Genomic DNA, 24,875 nt, shown 5'->3' on the forward strand with positions numbered 1-24,875 from the left:
TAAGTGTATGACCGTGAAGTTTGAACACTTACACTTTATGGCAAAGTGTCTGCAATAGATATGCACATCTTTAATGCAGCTATACTTCAACTTACATTATGTGTGGCTGCAAATCAAATAATATAATTAATGTGCTTTGGAACATATTAACATTTAGTATTTTCTGCTTATTTTTTACCAATACTGTGAAATGTAGGACACCGTGCCGAACAACATGTGGTAACAACCCGGAAAATACATTGGAGAGATTTACATTACATCAAGTTAGTATTTATAATGTCCTTTTGTACCTAGAAAAGCCTAAACACAATGCATTATGAGGGTCCTGCATTGGAATGTGTGCGCGATTCCACATGGATTGCTTGACATGAAAACGGAAGCACCTTCAATTACCCGCACATATGAAGGGATAGCACTGAAAGCTCTGCAGAGATGGATTCAATGCATGGGGCAATGGCCCATATTCAGAATACATCTTTGCTCTCAAAGGCTTTAAGATAGCCAGTGGCCTTTATCCACTCTGAAAAATATATATTGTCCAAAATTGTAGCTTACACTGTGTTTATATTCCTATTTTAAGGCAGTGTTAATGACAATGGCGGTGTGCCATTCTCAGTTTGTGAGATAGAAGTGTGGTTTATTGTGGCACATCTAATGTGTGTACAAAAATATAACCTGAAAAAGTGGCACCTTTGGACCCACACAGTGTGTTGAAGCCTCAAACAATGCTACTCTTAATAAGGAAGATAGTACAGATACACTGGCAGCCCCCCCCCCCCCCCCCCCCCCCCGTTAGAGCATTCTTGGCACGAGGGCTTGATTGTGACTGATGGTAAGTAGACAATCGTTGGGAGCGCTGAAAAGGGTACGTGTCAGTGTTGAGCTGACCCTCTCCTTGTTGACAGTCTTGATGGCCCATTTTACTCCGGTCTCGACATGAGTGGCCTCGTACACCGTCCCAAAGCTGCCGCTGCCCAGCTGTCGTCCCAATCGGTAGTAATTCTGAAAGCAACACGCGCCCACTTCAAGCCAAAAACGACAACAGCAATCACAACAAAGCTCCGCGGACCTTCCCGCAGGAGCGATATTCTGCGGGCAGGAATATTTCCAGGTTAAAATATCACGCTCGTCTACTCAAACGCGTCTGACTATTATATGATTGTGACCGATGTAATTTCATACTCAAAAGTGTTTAAATAAGAAAAAAAGCACTTTGTTGACATTTACCAAGCCACGCACAATAAAAAAAACCACAATGGCTTCCATGTGTTACTCAAACAGCAACTGAGATGAAGCGCAATGGAAATGGGCATTAAGACTAACATCCAGATTCTACAAAATCAAACATCAATTTCCGTGTCTGCAGCAAAAAGCGGTGGCCTTATTTGCTGTCGTAATGAAATTTAAACGAGCGCAGACACCAAAAATCTACATCGTTCTGAGGTTTATTTCAAAATAATCCTCCGACAACACGATAGACATTCTTTCGAGTATTGATACTTTTGATTTAAAGCTTTCGTGACTGCAGGGATTCATATTCTTGGTTCTTTCGGTAAAGTCACGTAGAAGGAAAACAATAAAATAATAAAAATATAAAACAATTAAATTCTCACACACTCTCTCTCACACTCTCTCTCTCACTCCCTCTCTCTCTCACACTCTCTCTCTCTCTTCTACGTGACTTTACCGAAAGAACCAAGAATATTGATACTTTTTTTTATTGGAATAACATTTAAATGGCATAAGGTATTGTTTTATTTATTATATTTCACACACTCAGCTGTATCATCATGGAGATATGCCAAAAAAACATTCACATGTGTTACACATTAAAATACAGCACTTTTATATATTTTTTAAATTATTTAAGCAATATTTTCTTGCTTAGACATTTACCGCTTAATTTGACCATTTTATCGTTTAAAAAGGAAAATGAAAATTTTAACATCGCATGATGGGCATGTTGAACGTGAGGGTTTTCTATTAGGCAGCATCTTTTACAATTTTCAATTTACATTTTATAGCTTAACAGCAGTGAGTAACATTAGTGAGTGTTAGATTCCAATATTGAGTGACTATGAATGTATTCTGCTTAATGGAATTATCCCCAACAGGGCCACATCGTGTGCAGTATGAAAACGCGTACACAGATGCATTATACAACTTACGTCTATATGAAATTATTCATGCTTCCGCAACCTACACTATAATGTACTCGGTTTTAAATACATTAATCATCGATGGGAGTGGTTGAACAGTGGTTAACACGCTGCGGTATGAACCCAGACAATTCAATACCCGGCCGTGACTGTCATCATTGTTGAGTGATGTCTGAAGCGGACTTGGGCCCCACCCATCCACAACCAGCATTGAACCGGGTTGGTGAAGTAAGGTCAAACGATCCTCCGTTAATGCACGGCGTTAGGAGGCCTTCCTTTAGCCGTGGAATAACGAAGGGCTGTGAATGATTATCATATTAATCTGCATTTTATATATATTTACCACAATCTGGTATAAATTTTTGATCAACCATCTCAAGAATAGTTTAAAGACTATAAAAAAGTAAAATGAATCAGAATCTTCATTTAGACTGGAGGAATCCGATGAGCTATGAAGCTCTTCTTTTACAGATGTCCATCAAGGGTGAGTCAACCGAGAAAGATGACGATGGAACCTCTACAGAATGTTCAATCCTCACTCATCGCACGCGTAGTCACAAAACAACCATTACCCAATACAACGTTACCTATACCACAGCAACTCAACCTACGCATTAACCCAACATTGCACTCCGGGCATTCAACCAACGCACTTACCTAATCATTCACCCGACATTCCAACACAGTGTATTCATTACAAGGTCCTATAGCTAGGTCCATCCCGTCTTGCTGACGCAACTCATCACGATCCTGCGCCAACCGGCAGGTGCTCCTCCCAAGTGCATCCAACAGATGTAACGTCCCTTTGCACGCTCTTGATCAGCTCCTCAATGGTCATCCTCGCTAATGTTGCCCACCCTTCTGGTGTCCATCAGAAGGCTCGCTTCACTCTCTTTTCTGGCGGCACGTGGTAGTTAACGTCTTGCCACCATGAGCATTTGGGACACAAATTGGCCGGTGTTCTTCGGTGAAGGACATTAGCAATGACTACTCATTGGTTTTTTCGGTAAAGTCACGTATGTATTTCTACATACGTGACTTTACCGAAAAAAAAACAATGAGTAATTTTATGCAGTCACGAAAGCTTTCATTCTTTATTGACATTAGCAATGGTTGATCGGTTCATTCACAAAACCTCTTTATTTTGTTTTCGTGTCTTTCCAAGAAATCAGCCGCCTGTGATGAGCTGTTTGCATTCGCCACTGTTATGGGCCCAGGTCTCACCTCCAGTTCACACAGCGGTGTGAATTGGATCATTGCTTGCCTTACTTTCATCGGACAAGCATAAACAAGACAGGGTGCGGTGATTATTTCCTTAGGTGGGGACTGCATGGTGAGAAGGAATCAACGATTAGCTCTGGGCATGAACTTCCAGGGCCCCTTGTCCCGTTCCTGTGGAAAGTGAGGCAGATAACCTAGCAACCAGATTATATGGGGGGTTGGGGGGGCGCTAAGTCTCGTAGTGACATTTATTGGCTCTAAAAGTCCCCGTGTCCCGAGCTCACACAACTGCTCAGTCGATTGTATAACAGGGGGATAAACACATGCCCGTTATGCTCTGCTTTGCAATCGATAAATCAATCGGTGACTTTTATTGAGAATCAGGTGAGAGGTCACTCTGAGACAATAATTCTCTATTTCAAGGGTGACCGTACATGCATCCACGGTGAAATATTGTACACGCACATGTGCAACCCTTTCGTCAAATCCACTGCTGGATGAAAGCCTCCCTACCCAAGGATTGTTTGACCATACTTTACTACGCAGGTCAGCGAAGGCGAGGAGCACAGATGACAATGGATACGGGAGCATATAAGTAAGGTACAACAATGTATTCGACTGCACTGTCTTCTGCTGCCCGTGGTGCAGCATCGCAGCCTATATCACCCGTTTAACGCATCGTTGCCCATCCGAGCACTTTCCGGGCTCAAGAATCCTGCTTATCTTCTGAGATCTGACGAGATTGGGCCATTTCCCGGGTTAATTTGGTGAAAGATTACCAGGTAAAAAAATATATCATTCTTGAACCAAATAATGTCCGTCTCGCGCGTGACGTCACTCCAAATGAGGCCCACCCCCGCGTGACGTCACTCCAAATGAGGCCCACCACCCCGCGTGACGTCACTCCACATGAGGCCCACCCCCCCTTCATTAATATTAATGAGTGGGTGAATTTTTACACTAACGCAGAGGAAGGTCGAGCTGAATGAAATAATTGATTACACAAAGTCGCTTCAAATATGACGTTTCTTTACAGAAAGTGATGGTAAAAAATAAATCTACGCAGTACAGTGCTACACCCGTGCGTGACGTCACTGCAAAAGAGCCCCCCTTAATTAATATTCATACCCGCGTGAAAATTGACACGAACGCACAAGGGCGCGCACTCCACAAGCCGCACCCCTCCCCTCATTAATAATCATGAGCGGGTGACGTCACTCCACATGCCGCACCCCTCCACAATAACCATGAGGGGTGACGTCACTCCACATGCCGCACCCCTCCACAAAAACCATGAGGGGGTGACGTCACTCCACATGCCGCACCCCTCCACAATAATCATGAGCGGGTGACGTCACTCCACATGCCGCACCCCTCCACAATAACCATGAGGAGGTGACGTCACTACACATGCCGCACCCCTCCCCAATAAACCATTAGTGGGTGACGTCACTCTACATGGGGCAACCCCCCTCATTAATAATCATGAGCTGAACAATCTTTCTATTGCATATTTCAGATTTACTGCAATATACACCGGTCCTTGGATGGGTAAAAAAGCTAGTTCTACAAATAATTATAGACTCTCTGAACACCAAAGAATACGCTTCAATGATTGGTTTTCAAACGTACTATGTTAGTGGCTTTTGAGCGTTCTTCATCCCTGCGTTCATCACACATTGCACAAACACTCAGAACGCTAATTGTCCAAACACACCAAAAGCAGGACCCTCCTGAAAAAATGAGGCCTGAGAATTCCATGGAAGACGTAAACTATTATTATGAGAAATACATTTCATGTGAGCACACGTACTTTGCATGCGCGTAAAGTGCAACGTACGGTTCACACCTGCATCACACGCTTCAGCACGCGTGCTATGCATGGATCGAGCGGCTCACAACACAGTGGTGCGACTCGTACCCTTTTCCACCAGCACATCCGAGCCGAGCCAGCGCGGCGCCCTTGCGGTGGCGGATGGTTTTCCACGGGCTATTTGCTGTGCTGAGTCGGATCCAAACTGTGATACGCTGGTCTCACAAGACGTCTGATTTGCATCGGGGCCAAGCAGGGCCGGGGTCAGCACTAGCGACACGTTCACTGCGTGCGACATCGGCAGCACGGTTCGTCAGTTTGTCTTATGCAGTGGAACAAAAGACAACCGCCACCTCCTGAACCGTTCCCAGCCCGGTTGTTCAGTGGAAAAAAAGATATCAGCTGCAGGTAGAAAACTCTTCCAACGCCACGGCTCTCTCTCTCTCTCTCTGTTGCTCCCCACCTGAACTCTGCCTTTCTCTCTCCTCACCCACGCTCTGCCGACACTACCCTGACCTTGCTCTGCCTCCACTGTGCATACAGATTTCTCACGTCTGGCTACGCCCCTAAATACCGCAGTCAATGCGGTAACTACGAAGCATTACCTCCTTTCTCTCTGTATTTATTTTCCCATTTGCTTTGCAGTTTACGGAACAAAACAAAAAAAAATATTCCAGACTCAAGCAAAGGCGAGAGCAAATAGGTTCAGTTTTCTTTATGCTCGCAACTTGACCTGTAATGTTGATTTAGAAACAAGGAGATATGCATGACTAGAATTGCACTGAGTGGCAGACTTGGAATATACAACATATGCAGGTTAATGACATCATTCAAACTGTCAAGAAAAGTAAGTGGGGCTTGGTCAGAACGCGTTTTCTAGACGGGACGAAAGCCGATGGTCAATAATAATAATAATGGGAGTGGCAGCCAAGGAATGGTACGCATCCCAGAGAACGTTCACCAGGGAAATGGAGCGATGAAATGAGCTTGGGTGCACGTGCCGGGTGGATTAATATATCACAGAATCGTGAGAGAGGGCGGCGGCTTAGGGTGGCCTTCATCCGACAGTGGATTGACCATGGCTGATGCCAATGATGTTGAGCAGCAAACTGTATTTCTCAATCGATTAGAGGTAGGTGATCCAATTGAACAATAATGGTGCAGCAGCTTTAGCCATTACAATTTTTGCCCCCAGGCTCACTCATTTAAACGTTCTCCTTCCACTGTCATTTTAAAAGCCAAAATCTGTAAACTTCTGCTGCTGAACAAACGGAATTTTGGCATAAAAAAAAACATCGAACATGCGCATTAAAAGTCGTAAGCCAACTAAAGCGAGCTTGGCACAACCACCCAGTGCTTGTATTCACATACCACGTCAGGCACTCATTTAAGGCTGGACTGACCTAGAGGAAGCCCAGGAGAGTTTTAAAATGTGTCTCGCCACCGGTGTTCTATCTGGCCGTCATATTTGCTGTATTTGTAGAGCAGTGCGCGAGCTAATAACTGGACTGTCGTACCCCAGATTGGATTTTAATTGTGCAAGACTCTCCGCAGCTGAACAAGCGATCCTTAGCTCTGATTATAATTAAACACACATGCAGTCTAAAGACGTCAGCAGAGAAGCTCATGCAAGTGCAGCATGAAGCCACTGCGTTCCATCCACTAGGTTCTGTCGAGCCGAAGGCTGGAACGACTCATGCATGTCTGGGTTGATAAAACTGACTCTTAGCTCCCCGATGTACGTACGTCGAACTTCTTTCGTACCGTACGTAGCCAACTGTGCTAATCGAAGGCATGGGGGAAGGACAACAAACTAAAGAACAAAAATCAGTTCTAAAGAAATTCGTTTTCAATCTCGATGTAAAAGTGCACAGCCGCAACGGCTTACTCAAATCGGAAGCGCGCTATGCGGTGACCGCCTTAGTGCGACGGTTAGCCAGGAGCTTCCTCAGTGCCTGAAGAGCTTGTTCAGAAATCAACGGGCAGAGCCAAATGTGGGACACCGTGGCGGACAACGCTTGGCACAACCCAATACGCACACTGCGGAGCTACACCGCGAAAACCCTACGCAGTGATAAAACGTAGTCTTTTAATATGCAAATATTTGCTGCTGCGGTCACGACGATTATATTAATATATTATGAACATATCATAATTAACACGTAGGCTTTCGCGACCAATATCATTCATAATACAGTTTTTTTTTGGGGGGTTAGATCGCGTAAATATGTGTCGTTAATCCCTCCACTATCCGACACAGGCTATTATTAAGGTTTGTCACGTAAACAGAACATGCCAATTCGTTACTATATTCTTGGTTCTTTCGGTAAAGTCACGTAGATAGAAAATAACAGTAAAATACAAAAATAAATTACATAAAAATTTTTATTTAAAATACTGTGAATGCAAAAAACCACGACGCTTCGATCGCAACACAAGCGGTCTTCTTCTCTCCGCCTGATGAAGACCACTTGTGTTGAGATCGAAACGTCGTGGTTTTTTTCGCTTTCATTCTTAATTTAAATGTTTTATTTTATATTCTTGGTTCTTTCGGTAAAGTCACGTAGAAGGGAACAATACAATAATAAAAATATAATTATTGTTTTTAATAAAAAATATATAATTATTTTATCTTATTGTTTCCCTTCTACGTGACTTTATCGAAAAGAACCAAGAATATGAATCCCTGCAGTCACGAAAGCTTTAAATCAAAATGTTTTATTTTAATTTAATTTATTATTTAAGAATATGAATTCCTGCAGTTAGGAAAGTTTTAAGTCAAAATTCAATTCGTTACTAGTACAGCACATCCGGTGCAGTCCATTTATATATTTACACGATCTTACCCCCCCCCCCCCCAAAAAAACCCTGTATTATGGAACATATCATCTAAAATTAATATTGAATAGAGGAATTATTACGATATTAAATATTTGAAGACATGCACGAGTTTTAGTTATGGTCTTTTTTTGTGTGTGTGACAACTAAAAAGGGGAGAGTTGGAACGTTGTCAAAAGTCAATCAGCTGAGTGTGTGGCCGGCGGGTCGCTTAAGACAACAACTTCTACTGCTGGGTCTCAGAAGGCCCCCTGACGGATGAGTAGAGATGACAATCACACGCGGAATTAAACCAACGTGTGCACTTGCCGAGACGTCGTGTTCTTAGGAAGGACAATTATCTGTGGAATTTGGAAATTAAAGTCCATTAAATAACGACATTGTGAATTTAAGGGATGGTAACAAATACGTAAAGTGGGGAAGATACAAAAAAAGTTAGTTGAACCTTCCACGTTCGTAGTTTCTGCCGAATGGAGGCATTTCTGCACAGGGAAACGTACAGTACTGTATATAGAAAGTATAATGCAGTTTTCCAATTTATGAAAAAGTATTCTACAAGCCTTCCATCCATATGAATTTACTGTTTTAGTGACCCATAACCCATATTTTCACCTTAGTTTTATGTTTCTTACGTGAAACATATCCTCTATAAACTGTACAAACTACATCTGCGACTCTCCTGGTCACCTGAGTTCTCACCTGGTTAATCAAAACACACCTGAAGATGACCGTTTGAGTTATGGTCGAAACGTCGTGAGAATTTTTTTGTTTTATATATTTTATTATTTTGTTGTTTCTCTTCAACGTGACTTTACCGAAAAAACTAAGAATATAAACTAAACACTTCACAAATTATTCAGCTCGTGGTCCCTCTGTAACATTTTCACATCGTGCCAAGTGAATGAATCATTATAATGACGCAAATGCCTCACCGTGATTCTGTGACGTCCGTTGCCTGGCAAAATCTATAACCAGGACGTCTAGTTCCAACAGTTTTATTAAAGTTATTTCTTTTAATTAAAATAGATTTCAAACGCCGTTACGAAACGTATTTTTTTTTACGCAACATAAAACACCCGCTGCCATTAAATGACACACTCCTGAGAATCTTTTCGCTGTTGCGTCTCGTGGCTCTGCGAAGTCTTTTTGGGTCGCTACACCCGACGCAGCCCGAAAATCACAATCGGAGAGCAGTAATTACATAATGTCTCGATGCGCTCAATGTTTGATGTACCGGTATCGTTGCCCTTCGCGTACTTACTAAGACAAACCCCACACGGAAAGCACCCCTATAATGTCTCAGATCACACACAACTGTAGCATGCAATGCAATGTGCAGCAGCCTAACTCACGCACCTTTACAGGTAAGATAGCACGTCGTTTTAAACAACCTTATATGCTAAATTTTCATTTAAAGCTTTCGTGACTGCATAACTCATATTTTTAGCTCTTTCGGTAATGTCACGTTGAAGGGAAACGATAAAATAATCAAATATATGTAAAACAATAATAAAATTCTCACGACGTTTCGACCATAACACACCTGATGACGACCGTTTGTGTTATGGTCGAAACGTCGTGAGAATTTGTATTGTTTTATATATTTTATTTTTTTATTGTTTCCCTTCAACGTGACTTTACCGAAAGAGCTAAGAGTATAACCTGATATGCCTTTCCAACATAAAGTCAACTGCCCACATTATCGGTCAGACACGCATTCAGGCATCGACGAACGTTCCCAGATGTCATTTTTGCTGCTAGCATAAAATTCCTTCCTCTCTTTCCCATGGTCCCATTCCCCTGCTCTCACCGTATTCACGCCCCAATGCTTTACACAACACACTGTGCGTTACATCATTCACCACGGTGCATAATGCACTGGCGACTGTTTTAATCTCTTGAAGTTGCATCGTCCATCTGCTGCCTTCTCGTCGACATTTAACTCATCACCTAAAATCACACGTGCCTTCATAAGTGCGACACGCATATACATTTTTGGGACTATGTTACCCTCGGTTAACCTTTGCGCCAGTGGGGGGGGGGGGGGCCTGTCGGAGTGTGGAATTCCCTAACACCTCATCAAGTCAAGGCTCAAGACTCTCCTCTTCCTATCATTGACTGTCTCCTTCTCAATATAAAATTAGTTAATAAATATACCGTCTCTCACCGGGATAGCCACACTACACTCTCTTGAACAGGGTGTAGTAGTACCATTTAAATGTGATATTGTATTGTATTTTTTGCATTAATTTTCCAAATTAAGCTGCTGGTCAGAGCACTGAGACGTAACTCATTTAATCACTTCAGTATATAATTCAATTTTTTTTTTAACTTGCCAATAATTTTAGGAAAAGTGTGGCAGACACAGATACATTCACATTTGTTGTCATTTCCCCACACCTCCGATTAGTACAGTTGACTATGTACGATTTGAAAGAAGTCGAACAGACATACATACTGTACATACTCAATAAAGTTACGCACCTTTGATGATGCGAAAAAAAGCTGACTTTGATTTTTTTTAATCTGGTGAACAACAGCAGAACACTAAATTGCCGGCAGTAAAATCACCTCACACAAATCATTTTCTAGAGCACTGCCACCAAGTCAAGATCGATAGCCAAAATCATGGCTTTCTTACCACCATAAATTCATCAACGAATCTAGCATTAGTAATCCACTGGCTAGTAACACAAATACTGGATGCACTTACAAAAAGGCAAGAGAGTAGCTGGTGGGTAAGGTGGCTCAGGGGAACTAATCCCATGTCAGACCACTTAGCTGGCACCTCTGATATCCTGGGTTCAAATCTTGGCAAGGACCCATGACGAAGCCAGGTCTCTCAAGTGCTGGGGAGTTGATAGTCTCATCCCAGTCGCCAATGACTCCACAAAAACGGTGATCTTATTCAAACTGTTTTTTTTTATTAACTTGGCGAATTCTAGATCTGAGAATAAAGCAAAAAGTTGGATTTGAGTGATATGATACTAACACTCTTCAAAGAGGATGTAAAAAGTGTGCCCTTTGTGTGAATAAAGAAGACATTAGACTGGCTTCAGAAGTAGAAGTGACTTTACCGAATAGAACCAAAGAGTATGGATCCTTGCAGTCACGAAAGCTTCACATCTAGAATTAGTTCTGTGAGGTCATTTACAGGGGCCACTTTGAGAACGTGCGGGGTGTTGCTGACTGTGATCATTGCGAATGAATGTGCCATCGTCTCATTGTGAGCAGGGTTGGCTACGTACGGTGCGAAATAACTTCAACATGCATGACAAGATGCTGACAGCACAATTGGACTATAATTGGCAGAGAAAAGCAAAAAAGAAATGTCAAAGGCAATAAAGCAATTGATTGATATAAGTGAACTAGACCAGCTCACTGTTGACAACAAACGCCGAACATTTGATGAAAGATTCATACTGCTCTGGCATTGGCGTGCAAAGCATGAATAACAAAAACTCAACACACTGCAGATGAAAAACTATCGGTAAAATAATCGATACAATCGACAAGGTTTTGGCCATTGGTCAGAGAAAGTGATGAATAATAGTTGGAGACTGCTATATGCACCATGTGTTTAGTTTAGTTTGTTATCCTTCCCCGCACCTCTGAGAAGCACTGTTGGCTACGTAGGGTGCGAAAGAAGTTCAACATACATATACACCATGCGGACCTGATATCAATGTATGATATAAATGTTTCGAGATAAAGTCTTAAACTGGCATATGGACAATTACCTAATAGGTACAGCTAGCCATAATGAGGCTGTTCATCTTCTTTGGTTCTTTCGGTGAAGTCACGTAGAATGAGAATAAAATAATAAATTGATAAAATAAAATAACACAATAATATTCTCACGACGGTGAAGGGACGAGACAGTCTCGTCCCTTCACCGTCGTGAGAATGACCTGATGAAGGCCGCTTGTGTTGTGGCCGAAACGTCGTGAGAATATTATTGTGTTATTTTATTTTATCAATTTATTATTTTATTCTCATTCTACGTGACTTTACCGAAAGAACCAAAGAAGATGAATCCTTGCAGTCACGAAAGCTTTAAATCGAGACCGTTCATCTAGAAACAAACACCGCAAACATTGTTACCAATAGCTTTCTATCAGAGCCCCTTGGTGTAAAGTACATTATTATTATTAACTCAGTCTCTCTGGCCTCTGTATGTCTCTTTACACGATCAGGGGCCCTCTTTACACTATCAGGGGGCCCTGGATTATATGGTGTATAGCACAGTCTCCAAATATTATTCACTCACTTGCTACGACTGTACCTCTCTGCTATGAAGAAGAGCTATTGCCCAAATCTTCGCCCATCATCTAATTGTTCCTCATTAGGGTGGCGTTATTTCCGAACACGTTACGGTTTTTTTTTACATTTTATGATTCCACGTCCTACATCCGAGATACAACAGCGCAAACCAGGTCTCAGAAATTCGTTGAGAAACCAAAAAATACCTCACCGCTCTCGAAACAGCCTTTTATATCTCGCAATGCTTGCACTGCTGACAACAAACAGACCCCATTCATCCATAAAAGCCTACGCGTCGAACAGAACCCATTCACGCCGGCAATTGTTTTGCTGTTAGTAAGCAGCGGGCGGGCAAGGAGCTCGCATGCGTGACATTGCTGCTGTTAGGCGACTGCACGTTGTTTGCGCTGCCAATTCAGCAGCAAGGAGGTAAAATCATTAAGGATTCTAACAGCAGCAAATAGGGGTGGCCGGGAGAGAGCATTTAAGGCCAACATTTGCACTACGCTCCAGTGTGCACGCGCACGCACGCACGCACACACGCACGCACACACACACACGCGCACACACACACACGCACACACACACACACAAGTGTTGACAAAGGTGTGTTTTCTTTCTTCAGCTCCCCTCTTTTCTTCTTCTTCTTCTTTCCTTCCAACCAAAATGTTTTTTTTTCTAGTTGCCTTTTCTCTTTTTTTTTACGAACAGAGAAGCCGAAGCAGCACTCGAGAAGCGCGGGCAGACGGACGGGCGGACTGGCGGGCGGGCTGGGTGGGTGGACTGTGTGGGGGGGCGGTAAGGAGGAGACAAAACCCCGCGGAGGGAGAGGCCGCCCGTCCGGTGGGATTTGAGGGAGGGCCACTGGAGGGGACGAGCTGGAATGCGGCTTTGTGCAGAAGCTTTCTCTCAGCCCGCCGGCTGGCCCGTAAGAGGAGGAGGAGGAGGGCCTTGCCCGTTCTCTCTCCCGCGCTGGTGTGCAAACCGGGGCAGGTGTATATACAGAGCCGGCCCGGGGGCCGGAGCCACTTGACGCTCCACACTTCACACTCAAAACCCCGTCACGCAGAACCATCCCAGCAACGGCGGCTGCACACCGACCCCCCCCAACCCACCCCACCCCCTTTTTTTTTCTTTAAAGGATTTTCTTTTCTCTCCAAGGTCAATGTTGCTTTTATCCTTTATTCACATTAATCGTCTGATCTTTTAGCACCGCGCCCCCCGATAACCCCGCTCTTCCACACGCACACACGCATTCGCTTAACCCTTTCCTCACTTTATGAACTCTTTAAAACATAAAACTAAAACTATTTTTTTATTTTACCGGGCAAGGCCAACTGAGCTATATAGCTCTTTTTTCTATATAGCTCAACGTAGTGGCTTATCGTCATGTGGAAATGTATAGCAGCCAAATACTCTAAATGTGGAGGGGGAAAAACCGGAGGACCCAGAGAAAAATCCACACGACCATGGTGATAACACGCAAACTCCAAATATACAGCAGCAACAGGCGTCAGGATCGGGGTCGAACCCACGCCCTCCTGTATACCAGGCGAGGTAGTTAACATCTCGCCACCATGCAAACTCCAAATATACAGCAGCAACAGGCGTCAGGATCGGGGTCGAACCCACGCCCTCCTGTATACCAGGCGAGGTAGTTAACATCTCGCCACCATGCAAACTCCAAATATACAGCAGCAGCAGGCGTCAGGATCGGGGTCGAACCCACGCCCTCCTGTATACCAGGCGAGGTAGTTAACATCTCGCCACCATGCAAACTCCAAATATACAGCAGCAGGCGTCAGGATCGGGGTCGAACCCACGCCCTCCTGTATACCAGGCGAGGTAGTTAACATCTCACCACCGTGGCGCCCTCATACAAGCAGCCATCCTATTGACAGACTTTGCCTCAATCGTGGCAATGTGGAATTTTCACCACTGGTCCAGGGCCACCAGCCAAAACGAGCGTTGCCTCATTTTCCCAGCGGAGCTTTTGGCTTTTGGCATTGAAAAAAAACCCTCCAAAAGTAAATAGTAAAGTGTGCTCAGGTTTGCTTTTTGAAAAGCAATGATATTATTTCCCATTAAAACAAATATTCTTCAAACACATCTCTTCTTTAAGAAATGGAGTCATACATAAACATCCGAATGTGCCTGGGAGTGGTGGGAGATAGTCCCACAGGACAGGGTGCTGGTAATTATTTTCAATTTCCAAAAGCATCACAAAGACATTTTACAACCTCGACTTATTCCTTAGAGTATCCCTGCAGCACTTCTTCATTTTCAAAACGTACCACAAGACCATTAAATAATCCAAAACTTTATCAGCCGTTTGCAACAGGATTGTTGAAATATCAGATTGAAATGGACTTATACACAGCACATGGAAGAGTATTTTAAACTAGCCTTTTGCCCGTCCAGGAACGGGTGTATTGCAGTAAATCTGAAACTTGCAAGCAAAAATCAGACCGCGACGTGATATATTCATTGCATCAATTCGTGTGCAGTTTGTAAGGCCGCGGTGACACAGACTTATTTCATTTAAAGGTTATAATCCCTTGTTCATCACGACGTGATTTTTACTTCGATGTCTCAACAACAGCGTTACGGAGATCACGTGATGACGTGAAGGTTCTGCCTTTCTAGTGAAGGTTGTGAGTTGACGCCGAGGAGGGGGGAGGAGGCGCCTCGGCCCCCCATGTGGAGTGACGTCACCTGTTCATGATTATTAATGAGGGGGGGGGTTCCCCATGTGGAGTGACGTCACCCGCTCATGATTATTAATGGCGGGGGGGGGTGCTCCATGTGGAGGACGTAACCTGTTTATGATGATTAATTAGGGGGGCTGGTCGACGTGGAATGACGTCACACGCGGGACACAGACATTCTTCGCTCATTAAAGTAGTACATTTCAAAGCAGCCACATATCTCTTTTCACTTTGAGTTCGAATGTCTTTGTATGGCACATCAGCGGACTAACATTCGCTGTGGTAGATGCAGCACAGTACATCAGAGTACACAAACGGTTGGCCTGTTTGCAGTGACTTGCATTCCATGATTTTTGAACAAAGACAAATAAAATTAATATCATGTAATTTCAATGCAGTCTTAAGATGCTATACCTTAAACACTGTTAAATTATTTAAACAATTGTAAGTTAAATCTGAAAATGAAGCTATTATGTTCGATGTTGATCCAGTTAAAAGATATTTAATAAATACAGCTTCTGTCGCAGCTTTTTCATAGCTCTGCCTTTGTTTATTTTTCTGAGTTGTTTGTAGTTTTGTTCACTCCCTTAGTCCGAATGTAAAATTTGCATAGATTACAAATCAATGCAAACAACAGTCAATAGGGAGGTGACCTGTTCAATATTTGTAATTGTACTTGCACGTGATAGCAAAGGGCAAAAACTGATAGCGATTTTTCAAATCAAATTAAATAAATAATGCCCCTTTAAGAATATGCTGAGTATGCATTGCTTGTTACATGAACACGACGGGACATGAATTAAATAATACAATCGCATTGTGCTGATTAAATTACAATTAACGTTTTCTATTTTTCATGAAATAGAGCAATCTATAAAGCCTTTCGATTGCGAAAATATACATTTAAAATGTGCGCCCCATAAGTTAAACATATACATGTACATATATATGTTGTAAGGTAATATTGACTAAAATGTTAAGATTATTTTCTTCGTTTCTGGTAGTAAAATAAAATAGATAGTGGAAGAATGCACTGTACCCTCAGTGATTCAATGTATAGGGGTTTTTTTAATTATGCAAACATCAACAAGGATTATACAATCAGGCAAATAAACATTTAAAAAAAACTAATTTCTTTACAACTGCTTGTTGTGTTTAGTTTGTTGTCCTTCGCCAGCACCTCCGATTGGCACGGTTGGCTACGTAGAGTGCGAAAGAAGTTCAGCATACGTACATAAATATACGTAAACCAGCTCAAGCCTCCCATAAATGATGTTACTTCTGTGTGTCCAGCCCCACTCTGAATCCCTCCCCTTTCCCCACCGCCCATTGTGAAAACAGACTCTGCTCCGTGCAGCAGCAGCGGCAGCAAAGGCCCTGCAGCCTCTTACTCCCAATCCTCATCTCTCCTGACCCTTTGCTCCCATTTTCTCAATTCCTTCTCCATTATTTTCCTCTCATTTCCCATTCTTTATGTGCTCTCTTCCCTTTTATATTCATTTTATCCATTCCCGTGGTGTGCCAATGATCATTTTCAGTTGCAAGTCTACAGTTAAAACATCAGCTAGACAAATAGAGGGAGCCATGGTCCGGCTCGCAGATAATAAAATGCAAATGTAACAAAAAACTAAACACCCCGTGTTTCTGTTCATACGTATTAAATGTATGTGTGTGTGTGTTTAGCTTTCTGAACCAATAAACAAAAAAGTACTTGCTGTATGTATTGTGCTGAGAACCGTACTGTATTGTAGTCTTTGGCAGTCGGTTCGTCGGTCCCCTTTAAATTACATATGTGTATCTACGCATTTACTTACACAATCTACGTAAGTATTTACACAGTGCAGCGGTGGCACAGATGTTCGCTCATTGCACGAACATCAGTGGTGATCCATGTCTGAACGTGTCCTGGTCTCCCACCTTCGTCATCAACCCACGCAGACAACCAATATTGTTAATTCAAATAAACCCCATGACCAACATAGCATGAGGGCTCCATCCAGCAGTGGATTGACAAAGGGCTGCAAATATATACATTTACCTACGTATTTGTGTGCCATACAAAAGTGTGTGCATTTCCATGGAATCTACCCGAGTGTTCGCCGTTTGTGTCCACATATTAAATGTAAACTGTAGCATGTAAATTAAATGATAATACACTCAGGACAGTTTTGCTGATTGCAATCGACGTTGAGCTCTGAGAGTGTATGACTTGCAGTGGGAAGATTGTGAGCTCATTTGCCGGTTTAGAAATGTACATGTTCCACAATCCCCCCAGAGTCGATAAAATGAGAACCGATGTGGGATGTCAACAGAAGTCACCCTATGTTTACCCTGACCCCTGCCACGATAACGTGGAATTTACACCATGGTGTGCAGCCACCAATGCAGAGGAACACCACCCAAAATGGTAATTTGATTCAGGGAAACAATTCTGACCTTAGACTATCGAATCAAATCCAACAATGCCTTCAAGCACATTCGCCGCCTGCTTGTGCACACTATAGCAGAAAGTGGCACCATTAATTTTCTTTTACCCCTTTGTCAACATCCTGCCCCGCTCGTTGCTGTTTTACCTGCACTGCGTTTTCATCGGCGATGCGCGTGTGAGGGACCGTCCCTTCAGCCCCGGACACCGGCCCCCTCTGAACCGGCATCCTCACCGCTAAAAAAAAACCAAACACAACAGCAAGATCAAAACGATGCTTATCACGTCGTCCAACCGCATCGACTACTTGGGAGCGTAGGTGGTGGCCACTGCGCTGCAGCTGCACGGGTGCCCACGATGCCTGACCCAGCAATGCACCGGGTTGCGTAACACAACGACCGACAGATGATTGTGTGTGCGCGCGTGTGTGTGTGTGTGTGTGCGCGCGCACACCGGGACGACGGCCAGGATGCTGGCATTTGTAATCCCGGAGTGATGGGAGGGCCCAGGTTGAAAGCAGAGGATAACCAAAGGGGAGAGAAAGGTGGCGAGCGGGCTTGCAAGGTCAGTGCCAATCGCAGAGGAGTGAGATAACGGTGGTGCGGCGAATGTCAAAAGAGAACGACTGGTTTAGCCGCGTGTCAGCCTTCACGAGCGTGAGCGAAAATATAAAGAATACGGTGGACAATAGCGTCTCGTCCAGTTGGGATTCGTGCCCAGCAACTACCCACCCGTGGTTTTATGTTAATGTTGATTTTTTTTTAACCGTGTGCATCTGTGTGTTGTCTGCCTGCTGACGTTTACACGTAAAAAAAATATATATGTTCTTTGGATGGAACTCTAAGTTTACAGGACAATGAAATCAAGTGACCTGAGACCTTCCCAAAATGTTATTTTTTTATGATAACACACAGTTACCCGAACTTAGAAATTTACAACAAAGCCGTTTGCGACATCTAGCATTGCATTTTGATTCAGTCGGTAAATTAACATGCTTCCTGAACCACATCGATTTAATTACAGCTGACTTTCTCCATATTGCCTTTTTTATTATAGTGTATTCACGTTTACTGTTTATACCTTAAAACTAAAAAAAATCAGATATTATTGTGAGCAGCGTCTCGACGTACAATTAAAATTAAATGACGAATTATGGTGCTTGCATTTGCCCAATGTATCCCTAGCAATATATACACGATGGGCTTTCACATAGTTTAGTAATGAACTCGGTTTATCTATCTCTAAATCAAGTGATTTGTCATATTTTCTAAATAAAAAGACGCACTTTTACCCCTCCCCGTAATTCAGAGCAGACGTTGGAGGTGCGTCTCGTAACCTGCTGTGTGTGTTGCAGAGATTTGTCGAACTTTGTTAACACCGGGGAGACGACTAGGATGTTTCTCACTCTCCAGAGCACCTTGTCACGTGGAGACGACGGTGTTTGTTGGTGACGTTGTGATCTGACAGCCAATGAACACAGCACATAAGCAATCCGGTATTGCATCATCTCAACCTCGGCGTGAAGTTTCTTGAGGCCTTACGTGCAGCGTTTGCAATTGTTGACCATGACCTTAGCCTGAACTGGCGTAACCTATCCAGGCATTACCGAGAGGCATCCTCCACAACAAGACAGCGTTGCAACGCCGCTCGATACTGAGAGCTTTTAAGTGCCACTGATCCGTGAAATTCATTCAGTGCTCGGACAGAGAAACCAACATCAACTGGGGGGGGGGGTCGTTTCAGTGAACAAAATAAATATCTGCTTTACGTCATGCATGGCAGCAGCTCGTGCAATGCTTTGCACGGGGAGATTTCATCGTTTGTGGCCTCTCTACGGTATTGAGACGAACACCCGTGTTGGGTCTAATCCAATTTAATTGTGCAAAGTTGTGCATGCGCTATAGCGTGGTTGTTAACATGCGAATACATACTCATTCATGCTCGTTATGATTCACTACACTTGTTTTAGTTGAGAGAAATGTGAAAACACAAAGCGTACAATTATGCGCGTTCACGTAAACACACGAAGACCAAGATCCCCCGTATAGCCTATAACAGACTGTTGGGGCAATCGCCGTTAGCGAGCATAAAAACATATTCTGATTCTGGTACACGAGGGGCTGGGTGACCAGCACTACGCCCGACCGGCTTTGTCTCCCCCAGTAGCGATGCTTACACACCACACCAGGTACTCATTTGAGGCTGAGTCGACCTAGGGGAGGCCCAAGACTGGTTAAGATAATTGTCACTGGTGTTGGCCGAGAGTGCACTAAACGCTGCACTACTGCTCCCCACGTAAACACGCAGAAAAACGTGCACACAAATAAATGCGCGAGACACATCATTAAGATTCACAGCAGTTACTAAATATATAAAATTTACAATAAATAATAACGGAGTTGGTTGCTTAACGGTAATGAGCAAAATGTAAATGAAGCTGATCCAGGGCACATACCATTAAACAAGAGTGCATGCATATGCGATATCTATTTGTTCAGTTGTAATTCTTGTATATTTAAAACATATTCGGAATTGCAATATTTTTGCATGTTCCCAAAGGGAGCATATTGGCTGCCCAGCGAGAAACTACATTTTAAAAATGGACGCACGAACATTCACAGTGGCACATTATAAAATGTTATAAAATGTGCCACACACAGTATTTAGACACGGCCTTCACAGAGACACAAAGAAGACCACACACACTTCACCCACCAAACAGGATGTTTACAACAGTTGTCACTCCTTCCACATTGCTAACAATAACACACAAAACACTGAACACATTAATCAGTAACACTTTCCAACATGTTTTTTTTATGCACAATCTTGTTGGACTGCAGGTATTTACAACAAACAGACACAAAATATGTCCGTTTCACCAACAGATAAAATAACATTTAGGACCATCGGGTTCTGAATGAGACTTCTAGACCAACATTAATCATTAACCTCAGAATGTCAAACCCATCGCAGATGGTGCATTGACCAAAATATATAACCATGGAAATTGTACAACTTCCATTGCTGTGTTGTGCTGAATGTGCTTAACAAGTGTTCACAGAGTGGGTTTGCCTCCAATAGCAGGCAACTCGGCAGCATTTAATTGGCCACACAGCTGATGAGACTTTAAAGTCAAAACGGGTCCAGAGTTGTCTTGCTTAAACAGATACTGCTGGAAATACTGTTGCAAAATGTCCCTAAACCGACATACGTTATTTTTTTCGAGGCAAAGCAGACCGCTGTCCGTTATTTCTTTCCAAATAAACGATTTCATCGGCACTACAATTGGAAAGTCCTTGTTCTAAACGAGGACGGCTGATATTTGAATCGAGAATTAGCAACGCGAAGCGTCGGTCGTGAGTGTCCCGCGCAGCGACACGACACATGCATGCTCGCCCCCAAGTGACCTCAGTGGAAAAGCTCCATTGTTCTGAAGGTAAACACTCCAGAGAGAGAGAGACGCTGTCACTCATGACGTTGGTGCTTTTAGCCACGGTGACCTCAGCCACTCTGCATTGCGACACTGGCAAAATGGATAAAATTGGCACGGGCAATGCTATGCATTGGCAAAAAAAATGTGCTTGCGGGTGAATATAATGTTACATCTACACGTATTATTTAATACATATTAAGAAACCGAAGTGACATTCCCTGTGGTCATTCCTAAGCACGTTTCATCGGCAGTGCAAAGAGGAATGGGAGGAGTTTTTTTTTCAGAGCTTTAAGTTTCATATTCTATGGGTCTTTCGGTGAAGTCACGTAGATAGGTTCAAAGAAAAAGAGCAAAAATCGACGACGTTTCGATCGCAACGCGAGCGGTCGTCTTCCGACTCCTTTGCCTGAAGACGACCGGCTTGCGTTGCGATCGAAACGTGGTAGTTTTTTGTTCGTTTTCTTTGAACCAATCTACGTGACTTCACCGAAAGACCCAAAGAATATGAATTCCTGCGGTCACTAAAAGCTTTACGTCAAGCGTTAGTTTCATGTTTGACACGTTCAGTCCCACTGTGCGGAAAACCAAAACGTCACTCATGAATATTCGGCGTGTGCATCCCACAGACCCGACTTTCAGATACCCGTCGTGAGTGGTCGCAACAGAAAGATTAAGGATACAGCAAAAGCTCGTCGCATATCCACCCCGACCAAGTAACCGCCCACACACCCAGTGCAGTATTTGCGCACGAGGTGAACGGCCATTTTACACGCTTTCATTTAACTCGCTGTCTGTTGTTGTTGTCGTTGTTGTTGTTGTATCCTCAAATCTTGTAACTCAATTTTAACCCACTTCCCAATGTGGTATCGACTACAAACTTGGTATACTTATGTCATACTGATGACAATACTGTATTCTATCATAAAAAAAATAAAAACATATTTTTAAACAATCATTTTTATATGTAATGTTTCGGCTTGGGTCTAATTGTCCACGCTCAACTGACGTTGGCTGTAATTGGCCACGGCCCCCTTACGTTATGGCAAACTTCGGGGCCACTTCCTGGAGTCGTGGAGTTTTTCCATTACTAGTATGGTACATTTCATTAAAGCGTGGTTAAAAAATGTTTTTCTAATATTACTAATTTTTCTATCGATATTCCAAAATCCGGGCTTTTCACACGGTGCTTCTTAATCTCATGTACATTCGCTCACTTCCCAGGCGCATTTATTTAGAACAACTAATTCCTTTAGAACTGCCTTTTTCGTTTAGTATGTTGTCCTGCCCCCGCACCTCCGATTAACACGGTTGGCTACGTACGGTGGGAAAGAAGTTCAACATACGTAAAGCACGCTTGCAACGTTTAAAGGAGTCTGCGCTTTAATCTTGTGTCTAGTAACCGATCTGTGCGTACGGTGGTGTTCAACAGACGTTCGCATATCGGACAATTCCACGTATCCGCATATACCTCGGTACCACAACGAGTCTGATACGCGACTCCCCCCCCCCCCCCTCCTATAACAGAATGATTTTCCAAATGTGCCCCATGGTTTTCGTTGCTTGTTTACCCATGTCTGTGCACGAGTCGGGGGGGGGGGGGGCAGGGGTTGTCATCGCCCGGCGAACTCTCGACCGCGCACACGCGGACCCCAAATAGCGAACACTTTGCCACGAGCACGGCCCAGCCACGCGAGACTAAGTGCCGCTTGTGCAACAGAGCGGCGTGACAGCCGGCGAAGAAGGCTTAACGAGCACTAATTACGTAATAATAATAATAATAGCGCCGTGCGGTAATAATTGTGCTCTACTAAATTTCAGAATGATGTAAAGGATAAAGTGTGGGTTACTCCCACCTATTCCAAGGCGTTCTGCAAGCTTGGGAAGAGTTCACCCAAAAAATACCCTCTAGAACAGCACTCGAGCTATTTCTAGCAGAGGCCCTTCCACCAGCAGTAAAGGGATGCACCTTTACCTTCTATTACAGTTACCACGGTAGCGAAATGTTAACTACCTCGCCTGGTATACAGGAAGTCGTGGATTCGATCTCGACCCTAACATCAGCATATTTGGAGTTTGCATGTTCTCCCCGTGGTCGCGTGGATTTTTCTCTGGATCCTGCGGGTTTTTCCCTCCACATTTTTAGAATAAACATGCGTTCAGAGTACACTCTTTGGTTCTATTCGGTAAAGTCACGTAGGTAAAAAACAAAACAACAAAAAAGGACAGTTTGTCCTCTGGACAGTTTGGTCCCTTCACCTGATGAAGGCCACTTGTGTTGTGGCCGAAACGTCGTGATTTTTGTTGTTTTGTTTTTTACCTACGTGACTTTACCGAATAGAACCAAAGAGTATGGATCCTTGCAGTCACGAAAGCTTCAAATCTAGAAATGTGTTCAGAGTATTTGGCCGCAATAAATTTCCACGCGATAAGTCGTTTTGTTGAGCTGTCATTCGTGGCCGAATCGCTTCAATAAAATAGCTATATAGCTAAAGTGGGCCTTACCTGGTAAAATGAAAGTTTATAGTTTAGTAATTATTTCACGGCTATTATACAACAATCAAGCTAAGATAATGTCCCCATGTTCATGCGAGCACTGGGGCATCACCCATCTCCATTAGTGGCACTAAGCTGGCCAGGGTTAATTCCAGAGAGACTTTCCACAGGACAACCACCGATTAATTATTCCACAACACAACAATCGTATTTTGCAATAATCGCAAACTGCGTGTGGAGTATTGCAGCGATACCAGTGTTTGTCTATGGAAATGTCCCGATTTACAATAAAGTGGAATGGTGGCGCAGTGCATTCACGTACAACTGGATCTCGAAGAGTTGCTCTTCATAGCCCATGTGACGGAAGACGTTTGATACCCGGCCCGAGGCTTAACATCGCGATGCGGCGACACCTGAGCCAGCCTTGGCTCCCCTTCATCAACCTGCAATGACCAGTGTAGTGAGGGCCTGGTCAAACAACAACCATGACAAACGTGTTGTGGGGAAGCCTTCAATCAGCAGTGAATTGGACAATTATTTTGTTATGCCCCCCCCAACCCAACCTCAAGACTTCGCAAAAACTACCCAACACAGTAATCAGATTTTTGTTCACGTTAAATCTTTTTTTTCTTCCACACTTGCAACTGAACAAAAAAAAATATCGGAATTAGAAGACAGTATAGAACATACTGATTGTCCATGAACATTTTCAGTCACATTTTGTTACCCAGGTCAAAGTTTATACATATTCGATTATCGATACAATCGTCCACGCGTCCCTCCTGTTTAGAACGAGCCCTATGTACGACAAAATACTGCTGTGACTGACAGGACGACTCGCGTATAGACAAATGAAGTTTCTCGTCATGCACACCGCTGCGTGGAAAATGATGTCAACGCCGAGCACACGTTTTGTACGGGAACTACGTTGAAAAGGGCCATCAGATGTGACAGTGGTTCTCGTTGCCACACGTAAAATGTTAAACTCATAACCATCAAAGCAGCTGGCTCCTAGATCTCTGTAATCAACAATGCGCGTCGACTTTCTTTGCAAACCGTGTTGTTAAGACTGTGCACGATGGTGGTGGACACTCCAAGGGTGACTAATGTTAACAAATGTATGAATTTGTATACCTAATTCTAGATTTGAAGTTTTCGTGACTGCAAGGATCCATACTCTTTGTTTCTTTCGGTAAAGTCACGTAGATGAAAAATAAAAATAATGAAAATAACTAAATTAAATCACGACGTTTCGGGCGCAACACGAGCGTCCGTCATCAGGTGGGAAAGCATGGTCTGCTGCTGATGCAGGTTGTTTTAAAAGGTTTGAAATTGGTGCATCAGCAGCAGACCATGCTTTCCCACCTGATGACGGACGCTTGTGTTGCGCCCGAAACGTCGTGATTTAATTTAGTTATTTTCATTTTATTATTTCATTATTTTTTATTTTTCATCTACGTGACTTTACCGAAAGAACCAAAGAGTAATTTGTATACCACTTGCCACTATGAGCGTCGGT

General features: G+C 43.3%; 1 protein-coding gene across 1 annotated transcript in view; it reads right to left on the reverse strand.

Moving 5' to 3' along the window:
- The window catches only part of LOC116940097 (serine/threonine-protein kinase 33-like), a 70,924-nt gene extending 46,320 nt beyond the window's left edge, over nucleotides 1-24,604 (reverse strand). Inside the window, exons 1-3 of the mRNA XM_032949431.2 lie at nucleotides 23,679-24,604; nucleotides 17,576-17,664; nucleotides 889-1,002 (exon numbers count right to left, since the gene is read on the reverse strand). Coding sequence (XP_032805322.1) covers nucleotides 889-1,002; nucleotides 17,576-17,664; nucleotides 23,679-23,706 — 231 coding nt within the window. The 5' untranslated portion in view covers nucleotides 23,707-24,604. The remainder of the gene's footprint in view (nucleotides 1-888; nucleotides 1,003-17,575; nucleotides 17,665-23,678) is intronic.
- Nucleotides 24,605-24,875: the final 271 nt, after the last annotated feature.

Source organism: Petromyzon marinus, chromosome 7, assembly GCF_048934315.1.
Source record: "Petromyzon marinus isolate PM22_M1 ecotype Great Lakes invasive population chromosome 7, UKy_Petmar_22M1.pri1.0, whole genome shotgun sequence".
Taxonomy (NCBI): Eukaryota; Metazoa; Chordata; class Hyperoartia; order Petromyzontiformes; family Petromyzontidae; genus Petromyzon; species Petromyzon marinus.